Source organism: Rhinatrema bivittatum, chromosome 9, assembly GCF_901001135.1.
Source record: "Rhinatrema bivittatum chromosome 9, aRhiBiv1.1, whole genome shotgun sequence".
NCBI lineage: Eukaryota > Metazoa > Chordata > Amphibia > Gymnophiona > Rhinatrematidae > Rhinatrema > Rhinatrema bivittatum.
The window spans coordinates 37,722,508-37,736,178 of record NC_042623.1 but is presented as its reverse complement, the minus strand read 5'-3'; the positions used below and the strand labels follow the sequence as shown (position 1 = coordinate 37,736,178).

The 13,671-nt window shown below is 43.0% G+C and overlaps 1 protein-coding gene across 2 annotated transcripts in view; it reads left to right on the top strand.

The window, feature by feature from the left end:
- Window positions 1-13,671, top strand: part of GOLGB1 (golgin B1) — a 137,418-nt gene that overhangs the window by 64,599 nt on the left and 59,148 nt on the right. For both annotated transcript variants that reach the window (XM_029616979.1, XM_029616978.1), the window contains exons 12-15: window positions 128-5,604; window positions 7,123-9,064; window positions 10,035-10,213; window positions 10,767-10,932. In XM_029616979.1, coding sequence (XP_029472839.1) covers window positions 128-5,604; window positions 7,123-9,064; window positions 10,035-10,213; window positions 10,767-10,932 — 7,764 coding nt within the window. The remainder of the gene's footprint in view (window positions 1-127; window positions 5,605-7,122; window positions 9,065-10,034; window positions 10,214-10,766; window positions 10,933-13,671) is intronic.

The window sequence follows — 13,671 nt, the reverse complement described above, 5'->3', positions numbered from 1 at the left end:
TCTGTTAGCGTATTATCAGGTTAGTGTATTTGGTACATTTTTAGCTTTTCAAAAGGCTTTTAGTTTGTGTTGTCTTCACAGAAATTCTGGTATACTTCAAATGATTTTCACTGTTTCTTTCATTCAGATCAGTACAGATGTATCAGTACAATGCTGTGAGACAAGCAGGCCAGGCTTAGAAGACAATCTGCTTGAGAATACAACTGCATTCAGGACCAAAGAGCTATCTATACTAATGCTGGATCTGCATGATGCTCAAGAAGAGATAGCCAAGCTGAAAGAGCAGCTGCTGGACAGAGAAGGAAGATGGATTGAGACAGAAGTTGAAAGCCGTGCAGAGAGTCAGATGGCAGGCGTCGCAAACCAGCAGGGAGTGGATATAGAAATTAAAGCTGATGCCATGGTTTACACTGGAATACGAAGTGTTGTTGAGACAACCATAGAAAAAGAGGCCTCACTATTGCTAACTGAGAAAGGCATCACCCTGGTAGATGTTGAGGTGCCAGTGAGCACTGTGTTTGAAGAAGAGCAAACCGGCACTTTTCTCCCGGAGCAAGTTCTCCACACTTCTGAGAGAAGAGAGTCAAGACAAGGGATTGCAGAGGAGACTACCGTCACTGCTGAGGAGCTCAGCACACCTCAGACTCAAGAACACCAGAGATTACAAAAGCAAATCCCAGATCTACAAAATGCAGATTCTGAAAAAGAAACTGATACCTATCAATTAAATAAGTCAATCTTAGAATGCCAGATTAGTGAAGACTCTACCAGTGTGCTTCATGAAATTACCAAAGAGGTGTCCCATATATCTCTGAGGGACACCTGTACAGTAGCAGATCTGAAAGAACAGCTTAGAAAACTAAAGGATGATATGAGTGATGTAGAAAAGCAGAGAATGTCTGATTATGAAAATATGAGTATGCAGCACAGCATGCAGGGAGAACAGATCACTAGCCTAGAGAATGAATCTAAGTCTAAAGATCTGAAAATAAAAGCCCTGCAGAAAGACCTGGATCAAATACAACTTCAGTTTTCTGAGCAGGAAACACTGATAAAGCATTTGAAAAACCACCTGAAAGAAAAGGAGAACGAGGTGCTTGATTCCGAAGAGCGTCTGAGGGAGAGTTTTATCAAAGTGGAAGAACTTGCTCAAAAGATTGATTCAAAAGAACTTGAAACTGCAAGGATGGAACAGCTTTTGTTTGAAAAGACTCAGGCCATGGAAAGCCTTAAGCAGTCATTGTTAGAGAAAGATCAGCAGGCTGCCGAAATAAGTCACAGCATGTCTGAGAGAATGGTTCAGCTTAATGAAGAAAAACATACTCTTAGGGGAGAGATAAAGAGTCTTAAAGAGCATATTAGCTCATTACAGAACAACGAAGAGATGAAAGAAAATGAAATGGAAATTTTTGGTGAAAGAGAGTGTTCATTTGACCAAAAAGAACTTCTACAGCACAAGGAAATGAAAGAGATAATGAAAAAAGGGGGAGATCCTCAAGCTGAAATAGAATTACAGAAACAACTTCAGCAGAATCGTGAAATGATGGAGATAAAAGAGAAGGAAGCCCTATTGGATGAGCTGGAAGCAACAAGACATAGCCAGCTCCAGCATGACAAACATATGGCAACACTACAGAAGGAGAAGGAAGAGCTACAGGATCAACTGGATGCAATGAAACATGCACAGTACCAGCAACAAGGTGAAGTGAGTGAGATACTGTTAGCAGAGAAAGAAGAGTTACAAAGTCTGTTAGAGCATCAGAAGAAAGAGAATGAACAGGTAAAACGGAAATTACAAGCAGCTCTCATCAACAGGAAAGAACTGATGAAGAAAGTTGACAAACTGGAAAGAGAGCTGGTACAGTTTCAGAGAGAGTCTGGAGAAAATATGTCCACCAGAGGAGATGGGAAAGAAGAAGATTGCTATAGGCCAACCGAATTACATATAGAGGGAGATGAGACTTCTGAAAGCCAAGAAATGGAAATATCTTTGCATCATCTTTCTGAAAAAGATTTAGAGTTGCCAAAAAATAAGAAAGACATTGCAGAGAAAGCTGCCTCTGAAGAGCAATTACAAGCCTTAATCAAAGAGATGACACTAGACTTGCAGGGTAAGGCTGATCTTATCAAGTCTTTGGAAGTTGAGGTAATGGAAAACCAATCTATCATCCGAAAACTGACCATAAGTGACCAGAGCTCAGAAGATGCTAGCTTGATTTCCACTAAAGACCCAGTGAGCATAGGTCATGAATCAACAACAGAAGAGCAGCAGTGGATGGTAGTACAATGTAGAATTTCAAGCCTGGAACAAGAAAAGGAGCAACTTCAAAAAAAGGTTCAGGAAGCACTAACATCTCGCAAAGATACAATAAAAAAGGCCCAAGAGAAAGACAGACACCATAGAGAGCAGCTGAAACAGCAGAAGGAGGATTATAACCTGCTGCAGGAAAAATTTGATGAACAAAATCGAAATCAAGTGAGCATCCAAGAGCAGCTACAAGAACTCCAAAGAGAACTAGAAAAGTATAAAGACAGCCAGGCTACATTAAATGGTGCTCATGAAACAATAGTGAGTCTTCAGTCCTCATTTGAGCAAGTGTCTAGTATAACATCGCTGCCCCAAATCAGCTCCCAGGACTCTGGTTGGGGGCAGGAGTGGGTAGAAGTTTCTAGTTCAGAAATAGAAGATACTCTTAAAGACAACTTTTTACAGATTAAAGATATGTCTGAGGAGCTGCCGAGAGAACACATGGAGAAGTTACAAGCCAAGAGAGAAGAACTAGAGTTAAAGGTCAATTCTGTGGAAAAAGATCTTGCATTGAAATCAGAAGAAGTCCTTCATTTACAAGAGCACATTACAAAATTGGATTCAGAAGTAGAAGATCTTAAGATGAAGTATGATAAAGCAGAAGCCAATGCATCAAGTTTAAAACTTCAGCTGGAGCACAGTCAAGCAGAGATTTTGAGTCAAGTAGATCTAAAGGACCTAAAACCACAAGTAGAGGAGTTGAAAAGCCTTGTAGGTATCAAAAGTGAAGCAGCTGAACTGCTTAGCATTCAGCTCCGAGAGAAAAATGATGCTTTTGCTAATATGCAGAAGGTAGTATTAGAAAAAGAGGAATCAATTACTGATCTTCAAACTCAGTTAGAGAGTCAAGCCAAAGAGCATGAGGAAAAAACCAAAATGTTCCAAACTAAAGTTCTTGAACTTCAGCAGAAACAGGAAGAAGAGGCTGAAGAGATGAAGTCCAATCAACAAATACAGAGAAAGCTGCAGGCGGCATTAATCTCTAGGAAAGAGGCTCTTAAAGAATCCAAGTCATTAAAAGAGGATCTAGCTGCAGCCAGAATTACTATTGATAGTCTCACAAACAAGCTGACAAATATGGAGAGCAGTATGTCTGACCTGACTACACAAAATGATAAGCTGCTAAACAACACAACTGTTCTTAAGGAAGAAAGAGAGAAGCTAATTGTAGAGATTGACAAAGCCCTCATGGAAAATCAAAACCTGAATGCTTCTTGTCAAAGCCTGAAGATTGCTCTGGAGACCATCACACAGGAGAGAGAAAATCTAGAAAAAGAGAGAGAATCTCTCAGAAAATCCCAGGACACTGAAAGATTGGAGTGTCAGGATAAGTATAAAGACTTACAAAAAGAATACGAAATACTCTTGCAGTCCTATGAAAATGTCAGTAATGAGACAGAAAGAATGCAGCGAGTTATGGAAACTGTGCGACAGGAGAAACAAGAACTTTTCACCAAGATAAAAAATGTGGAGGCAGAAAAAAAAGCAGTAGAAAAACAGCTGCAAGAAATGGAACTGGAAATAGAGGGAATGAAGGAAAAGATGAGGAAATTTGCAAAATCCAAGCAACAGAAAATCCTGGAGCTGGAAGAAGAGAATGAGAGACTACGAACAGAATCACAGCAGGCCGAGGCTGAAGATGGAGCTCCCTCAGAGAAGCCCAAATTGGAGGAGGAGCTCGAGAGAGTTAAGTCAGAATATGAATCTCTTTTGCATCAACTTGTGGCCTCAAAGACCGAGAGAGAGTCTCTTGCTCAAGAGATCAAAGATTTGAAACATCAGTTACAATCTATGGAATCTAAACTGAAAGGTAGCTTAGACACAGCAGAGAAGAAACAAATTGTCCAAGAAGAAGTAATGGTAGAAGTAAAGCAAGTCAGTTCAATAGAAGCAGCTCCTGAAATGGTAGTTGAAGAGCAAATACATAGAGAAGACAATCTAGAGTCTTCTGATCCAAAAAAGGTGCAGGAAGAACTAAAATCAACTGAATGTAGCTCACATGATGAGATTAATACCTATATCCAGCAAGTGAATCAGCTTAAAGAGCAGATTTCAGAACTAAAAAAGAAGGAAAAATCAATGGATGAAGAAGTATCCATCATTAAATCAAATTTCCAGAAGATGGAAGAGGAAAAGAGTGCGCTACAGCATCAGATAACCACTAAATGTGATGAACTGAAAGTTCTTCAGGAGGCAATAAGTGAGATGGAATTGAATAACAAACATGCTAAAGATGAATTGGTCAAAATGACAAGGCTGAAAGAAACTCTAGAAGCTGAGAAGGATGATTTGGAGGAAAGGCTCATGAATCAACTAGCAGAACTCAATGGAAGTATTGGGAACTATCAGCAAGATGCCACAGATTTCCAGACCAAAAATGACAGCTTGGAGTTGGAATTGCAGAGCCTCCAGAGAAAGATATGCAACCTGGAAGAGGAAAATAGACAGTTAGTGAGAGAGAAAACCGAGGTAGAGTCAAAAATACAGAGAGAATATTCAGTGAAGCTGAAATCGTCGCAAAAAGAAGAAAAGGGAAGGAAAGCACATACAAAAGAACTCCAAGAGTTGCTGAAAGAAAAGCAGCAGGAAGTAAAGCAATTGCAGAAGGATTGCATTAGATACCAGGAGAAGATCACAGGCCTTGAGAGAACTGTGAAAGCTCTGGAATTTGTCCAAAGTGAATCTCTAAAGGAGCAAGAGGCAGCCAAAGAAAGGCAAGCCAAAGCAATCGAAGATAGCAAGAAGGCACAGGCCGAGCTGGCTTCATTCCGAGTTATCCTGGATGATACTCAGAGTGAGGCGGCAAGGGTTCTCGCAGACAGCCTCAAACTGAAGGAAGAGCTGCAGGCACACAAAGAAAATGTAAGCAGTCAAATGAAGAAAAAGGATAAGGAACTTGAGAAAAAAATAGAACAAGAAAAGAATAAACATGTGAAGGAGATGAAGAACAAGCAAGAAAAACTGGAATTTGTACAGAGAGAAAAGGATCACATGGAAGGGACTATCAAGGACCTTCAGGATTCCTTAGATATTAAGAACCAGGAGGCAGCACAGCTTCAGGGGTCCTTAAATGAAAACCTAGCCAAGCTAGCAGCGTTCACTCGAAGTATGTCCTCTCTCCAAGATGACAGAGATCGGATAATGGACGATTCCAAGAAATGGGAGAAAAAGTTCACAGAGGCTATTCAGAAAAAGGAAGAGGAGATCAAAGCCAAGGAAGAAATGTGTATTGTGCTGAAGGATCAGATGAAACAGATGTCCATTCATATTGAAGAGCTATGTATCAAAGTGTCCAGGTAACTATGAAATAACAAAATTATCTAATTATTATGGTGCACTTGGTACTTCTGTCCATAAACTGAAAAAGCAGAGTAAGGCCATGCAGGATTTTCACCTCTGTGATTTCAAATGAGAAAAGCAAGCTATTGTACAACTGAAACACAAACATTATTCTCCCATAACAGTTAGGTGCTGGTGAATATAGTCTTGAGCAGAACAATATTCCTTGCAGTGTATGATATATTTAAGCAAAAATAGCTCCTCGGCAAGTGTCTTTTTATTGGAAATTAATTCCCTGTCTTGAAGGTTTTGCCTCAGACCTTAGGTAAGGTATTAACTGCCAGTAAATACCCCATTTAGAGAATATTCCTATTAGCCAATATGTCCAAAATTTTCATAATATTTTTCAAAACAAAGCAGTTGAGAAAATCATTCCAAAAACTGAAGTATGCAAAGTAGGGCATTTCTAGAAGTGTAATACTCTTTGTTCCAACCAGTCAAGCTGCTCATTCTATATAGCTTATTCTCAGTGAATCATTTTTAACTTTAATATTAAGAAGAAAGAAGTGACTATAGAAGCAAATAATAGTGGGGTAGATATTCAAAACATAGCCAGCTATCTAAGTTAGCCAGATAGAATTAGCTGGCTAATTTAGGCAGAATATTCAGCTGCGTGGTTATGCATCTGAATATCCCCAGATAAATCACTACTTAGCCAGATATGTCTTATTTGTCTAAGTTTAGACTTGCTAATGAGCATGTCTAACTTAAATGGATAACTTATCTAGCTAATTCTGAGTTTTGCTACTTAGTCGGATAACTTATCCAGCTAAGTAGCGCCTCCCCATTATACCCGTTGCCCACCCAAATGTTATCCAGCTAAACAGACGGATAAGTGACTTATCTGTTCAAGTGGCAGCCACTGAACATAGCCAGATATTCTGCGGCCGCTACTTAGCTGCTAAGTCGCTTTTGAATATCGACCTTATGAGCTACTAGATCTGTCACATTTAAGAGTGAGAAAAGAAAAATAATTTGTCATAGAATTGCAAACTTTTTATCTTATTTACCTTGCAACAGCTGTAAAATGTACTTAGATATAATGGGAATGGACATTTTAAAAAAGCTGTCATAATGATTTTACCTAGTAAAATTTGTATCCTCTGCTGGTCACACTGTTGATCTATGTGGTATAATATAAATTGAAGATGATCCACAAATAGTTGTATGAATTGTGATCCACATAGATGGAATCTATTCAAATAGGAGCAACACTTCTCAGTTGATATCCAAGGTGGGGGATTTATTTGTAGCCCAGTTTCACAATTTGCATTATTTTATTTGAATATCATAATCCAAAGAGCTTGCCCTTCTAGGAAATACCCAGAAAGGCTCTAACTGTTGGGATCACAATCTGTACAATCTAATTTTATTTTTGTAACTTATTTCTAATAGAAATGATCCTTAAAATGAATAATTATAGGCTGTTTCGTAAAGGTTCCTAGATGTCAAAGTATAACTATGTGTTGTTCTAGACTGGAACATGAGAAGCAAGACTGGGAATCGAAACTCAAAACCCAATCACAAAATCACCAAATGGCATTGGAAACCCTCCACGAGGAAATCCAAGGGCTACACTCTCAGCTGAGCGAATCACAGAAACTACATAGTAACTGCCAGAATGATCTAAGAAAACTGGCTGAGAAAGACAAAGAAGTACGAGACCAACTGGAGGAAATAACTGTGTCATATTCCAAGAGTGAGATGATGAGAGAAGAAAAGGAGAAAACAGTGAAAGAGCAAGATGCCCAGCTGCAGGACTATAAATTCAGTTGTGAACAGCTTCAGGCTGACCTTCTTGCCTCCAAAGAGTTGACCAACAAGTTGCATGAAGAGATAGAGGCAAAAGACCAGAGAATTATAAGCCTACTTGCTGCCAAGGAGGAGGCTGTGGCAGCAGCTTTATTAGAGCTTCAGCAGCAAAATGCAGGAGAAGTTAAAGAGCTGGAGGACAGGCTAAAAGAGAAGGAACAAGAGAGAGGTGTGTTGGAAACTGACAGAGAAAAACTACAGGGTAGGCTCACTGGTCTCATTGCAAAGATGAAGAATATGAAAGAAGAAAGCAAGCAACTCAAGGCCAGCCTGGATTCCTTCACCAAGTCCATGTCTTCTCTGCAGGATGACCGGGATCGAGTACTTGCAGAATATAAGCAACTAGAGGAGCGTCACCTTAATGTGAGCCTCGATAAAGACCAGCTTATTCAGGAAGCGGCAGCTGAGAACAACACATTGAAAGAGGAAATCCGAGGCCTGCATAGCAGAATGGATGACATGAACTCTGAAAATGCCAAGCTGGCTGCTGAGCTGGTGAGATACAGGGAAGATCTAAACCATGTGATTACCTTGAAGGATTCCCAGCAAAAGCACCTTCTCAAAGTGCAACTGGAGCAAATACATGTACTAGAGGATGAAAAAGCCAATGTAGAAGGACAGCTGAGGGATTCACAGACCGTCTTGGAAGATCTTAAGCAGACTGTTGATGTTCTTCAAAACGACAAGCAGAAAATGGCAGAAGAAATAGAGAATCTGAAATTGTGCATTTCTCAGTTGACTAGTGATGTGATGTCTTTGAAAGAAGGTGGTGAGGTTTTGGAACTTGAAGCACAATCAAAGGAAAAAGATGAAAACATTCAGAGACTGAACAATAATATCTCTCTCCTGCAGAAGAGGGTAAAAGAGTTGGAAGAGGAAATGATCCATGTGAAGGAGGAGGCTGCTGAGAAGGTGCAGGTTGTGAAGGGAAAGCACAAGGTGGAATTACAAAGCCTGCAACACGATGCAGGCATTATGAGGAATGAAACAGAAACAGCAGAAGAGAGGGTGGCAGAGCTGGCTAGGGATCTAATGATTATGGAGCAGAGACTTCTTCTTATAAATGAGGAAAACACAGACCTGAAAGCCCAAATTAAATCCTTTGGAAAGTCCATGAGCTCTCTTCAAGACAGTCGGGACCAAGCCCAGGAAGACCTTTCAGAACTCAAAAAGAATCACTTAGCAGATCTGGAGATCCAGGACTCCATGATGCAAAATCTTCAGAAAGAACTGGTTCAGTTGAAGGAAGAGCACAGCTCGGTTGTAAAGGAAAGAGACTCTCTAAGTACCGACCTCATGAACCTGAGAAGCAGTTTTGTAAAAGACAGCCTGTCATCCCAGGTTGAGCAACTAAGCCAGCAGTTGCAATCCAGGGATCAAGAAATAACCCATTTAACTTTGAAGTTGGAGGCTTCCTCAACTCAGCTGCAATCATTCTCCAAGGCCATGGCAAGCTTGCAGGATGAAAGGGACCGGCTGCTGGGCGAGCTAGGTGAGACCAAGAAGCTGGAGGACAAGAAGCAGCAGTCGGTGGCAGCTAGCCCAGCCCAGGTTCAAAGCTTGAAAAATGCTCTTTCATCACTGCAGAATGACAGAGGCAGACTGGTAAGCTATTGAGCATCTACTCTATCTACTAGGCCATCACATCCTGTGACGACTGGCATAACGTTACACAGCGTGGCATTTTAAATGTAAATAATAAAAAATAAATACCAGTGTGCTGTTGACCGTGTTGGAACTAGTTCTAAGAGTGAAACCTAAGGTTTGGATTTTAAAACCCCTGCGCGCGCCTAAGTCCCGGGGCTTTCGAAAAGGGGAGGGAGGGGGCGTGCCGCGGCGTTTCGGGGGCGGGCCCGGGGGGCGTGACGCCGGCCCGGGGGCATGGTCGAGGCCTCCGGACCAGCCCCCGGGACCGGAGGACGGAGTGGGGCTGCCGGCGATGCGCGCAAAGTTACGCCTGCTGAAAGCAGGCGTAACTTTGCCAACAAAGGTAAGGGGGGGGGTTTAGATAGGGCCAGGGGGGTGGGTTAGGTAGAGGAAGGGAGGGGAAGGTGGGGGAGGGCGAAAAAAAGTTCCCTCCGAGGCCGCAGGCAGGCCGCGCTGGGCTCGGCGCGCGCAGGTTGCACAAATGTGCACCCCCTTGCGCGCACCGACCCCGGATTTTATAGGCTATGTGCGTATCTTATAAAATCCAGCGTACTTTTGTTCGCGCTCGCGTATTTTTTAAAAATCTGCCCCTAAGTGTGGGTGATGAATGTTCCTCAGGACTGAGAGTAGTTCATAGGTGCTTGTTACTCCTCAGTGCTTAGAGTGAAACATTTGTGTAGGTGTTGAATCGCCCTGTGGGCTTAGGATGGATCCTGTGTGAGTGTATACTAAGGCTGGAATATCACACATGTAAGTGCTGGTTATATTTTGGTACTTTGCGTGAATCCTGCCTGTGTGCGATGAATGCTGCCTAATGCTGTGAGTGGATTGTGAGGGTATTTGTGAATTTGCTTCAGTACTAGTACTTACCTCTATTGTGGCAAAGACTTTGTTGTGTCTGTGACTTTTTTGTTTCCTTGGTTTAAAGCTGAATGAGTTGAAGAACCTACAACAGCAATATTTGCAGATTGGGGAGGAAACGTCTGACATCACTCAGCTAAAAGCCCAACTACAGTTGTGTCAGCAGCAGGTAGAAAACGAGCAGCGTTTCCACGAGCAGCTACAGTTGGATAACACCTGCCAGCAGCAGGAGCTCCAGCAGCTCAGGTTAGAACGGACTGCGGATCCATGTCGATCGGCTCCCTCGCCACTAGCTCGCTGTATAACCGTACTTTGTCCCCTGTTTGGAGCTCACCCCACTCTTTTTCTGTTTCCTCTCTAGTTTCTCTGCGGGCAGCATGCAGAGCACAGGTTTACTGTATTCCTGTTTTTTACGTTTTTACTGCAAAGAGAAATGGAAATAAGTCCCTTACAGTAACAAGGGATTACCACAATACGAATGGCAGCCTTTAATTATTGTACTTTAAAGCTGGTATGGGGAGCTTGAGATGGGCAGAGAGACATTTGGTATGAGGCAGTCAAGGGGCTAAAGACAGTAGCACAGGGCATGAAATGCTGCTACCTGAGAAGGGGGGGCTGGCACGAGGAGGCCAGAAGGAAACTGGCACAAGGAGGTCTTGGTGAGTAACTGGTGTGAGGTGGTGAGCGGTAGAGCTGTCAGGGAGCAATTCGGAAGTTAAGGCACATCCATGTCCCTGGAGCTGTCTCCATTTGGGACTCCTGAAAATTACTATCAAGTATATCTTTGTGCTGTCTGTAGGGAGGAGAAGGCACACTGGGAGTCCCAAGGTGAGACGCTGAAGGAGCAGTACCTAACAGCCCTGGCTGACAAAGACCAGCACCTCCGTGACCTTCAGAGACTGCTGCACGAAATGAAGTCTCACTCTTCTAAGCCAAAGGTCACTAATGAGCAATACCAAAGACAGGTAGGTTCCCCAGCACAAAAGACAAGAACCTGAAAGGAGCTGTGAAGGGTTCTCCAATTTATAAATAATGAAGTCTGATAAGGGATATAGTAAAGATTGGGCAGAGGGAAGTAGAGAAAGCAGAAATCTTAATTTTTTTAGTCTCTGTATACTAAGGAAAAACCATTTAACTGAGCATGCCACAGCATATGAACTACCACAGAATAGACCACTGCACAGTATAAACTTACCGAGTGGGAGGTGGTTAAAATGTATTTATCTTTTTTCAGCACTTCAAAGTGTACATCAAAGCGGATTACATTCAGATACCGTAGGCATTTCCCTGTCCCCATAGGGTTTACAATCTAAGTTTGGACCTGAGGCAACAGAGGGTAAAGTGACTTCCCCCAAGGTCATGAGGAGGGACAGCGGGATTTGAATCCTGGTTTCTCTGGGTTGTAGCCCGCTGGTCATCAAACGTTAATCAGATTTCTGATCCAGATACTGTATGTCTAAAAGGCAAATTTTTTTTTTTTATTTAAGATTTTATTAGAAAACACAACCGCATACAACTTCAAGTAAAACAGTACATAAATCCACGCCATCAAATCCAAGCCCTTTAAAGCCATTTCTGTGCGTTAAAAAAAAACCTTAAATTCTTCCTCCTCAATGAGGACATCCTTGTTCTGAGGCATTCCTAGGGGTGGGGAGAGTATGGAATATGCAACAATGAGTTTAGTTTTGTATAATCAAAACTATGTGCATGGTTTCTGCTAGAAAAAAATCACTCACAGACAAAGCAAGTGGACATCTCCATGGGTAATTTTATGGGGTCAATAATCAAAGCATATAGTTTAGCCTTGATTATTTGTGCAAATCTCATTGGCCATGAAGTACCTGCAGCATTTGCACCAGTGTGGGCGGTTTCATTATGGCCCCAATGATTCTTAAAGAACTCAGTAAAGCTCTTTCAAGACCACCTATACATAACCTTCAAGGATTCCCACACAGTATTCTGAAATAATTTTGGTACCATATACAGTTATATGCAAAACTTGAGGCTCCCCTGGTCAAATTGTTTCAATGAATGTCTAAGTGAACAGACGTTGACAAAACCTCTACATTGTACAGAATTAAACACAACCTTTTTCTGCAATTTTTAATGTAAAATTACTATTTTCCTAGCATGTAGACAGATGGACTCCAGGAACAGTGGGTTTATGCTCCCCTGCCAGCAGATGGAGACGGAGCTAGCTGGCGTCATGGTATACATAATCCTGCAGTGACCCCAGCCTGCCAGTATTCTCCGTCTCCAGCAGATAGTGGGCGTGCATCTCCCTATGGGGACTGCATGGAGCTTCTTGAAAGGAGAAATTTGAAATTCTGAATTCAGGAAAAGAAAGCCCCGCTCTTCTGCAGTGGTACCTAAAGGTCCTTCCCCCAGCTGAGAATTCCTGAGACGATTTCCGTGGTCCCTCAGAGGTGGGCCTTGGTCCAGTAGTTGGGTTTCCTGGCATGGACTTAGCTGTTAGCTCAGCTGAAAGGCAGTGGGTGCAGGAGGCAGAGTGCAGCAGTGACGGCAGATGCCCTCTCCCCCCCCCGCAGCTGGAGAGTGTCTCTATATTCAGCCGGTAAGCGCTGAACTCAAAGTTTAAAAAAGAGAAATTTTTACCTGAATCTGAGACAGAGGAGCTTCAGACTTCCTCCGGTCTCTATTCTCGGCATGCTATGCCGATGTTCATTCCTGCTCCTGTTGGGGTTGGGGAACTGGTCAGCCTGGCGGGTTGAGCGGCCCCCGGTGGGCTAGGCCACACACAGGCTTTTTTCTTGCACCCCGTGTGGTAGGCCATGACGGCCGTTTTTGCACGCTCTTATGCCTGTTCTGCTGCCCTCTATAGGCTGTCAGTGTGCGCAGTGTCGCCTCTGTGTATGCATTGTGTGCTCGGAATTTGGGCATGCTTTATACATACACAAACTTTTTTATGCGCTTAACTTGGCGCACAGGTTGTGCGTGTGCCTTGCTGCGTTTTCTTCTAGACCAGATCTTCCCAAACTGAGGATTGGGACCCCAAATGAGGTCATAAAACCTCCAGCTGGGATCACAAATGCCTCCAAGGGCAGTCCTCTCCCGACATCACCAGCAGCAGAAGTAGTGGAAATCAGCATGGGATCTTTGAGCTAGCTTGCTCTCTCAGGTCCTGCAATGGTCCTGCCCTTGCTTGAGTTTCCACGTTAACAGGAAGCCATGTGTGAGGAGGGACTGGGGCCACTGCAGGGCCTGTGAGCTTTTACTGGCTCACAGATCCTGTGCTGATTTTCATTACTAACGCTGCTGCCAGTTGCAGATAAACATCAGGCATTGGACCAGCCATTGGGGAAGAGTGGGCAGAGTGTGCACAGGTCTGTGCAGGTTGTCACTTCTGCTCTATCCTCTCCCATCACTGAACTTACCTAAGAGAAAAATGTTGCCCCTGTCATCAGCCTGCCCTCTCTTCCCACTAGTTGTCATCCACTTATCGCCTGAGGCCCAAAGGAAAATGTTGCTGCTGATCCTAGTCAAGGGGATGTGTGGATGGGGGCTGTTTGAAGGGAGGGATCAGATACAGGAAGGGTTTGAGGGTTGGATCAGTGGGAGAGGGATTGCTATGGAAGGTGAGAGGGGGGATACAAGAGAGGAGCTTAGGGGTGAGAGTATCAACCGAGAGGGGGGGTATGTGAGAAAAGAGAGAGGAAGGGGATGACACATGATCAATTGGGGTT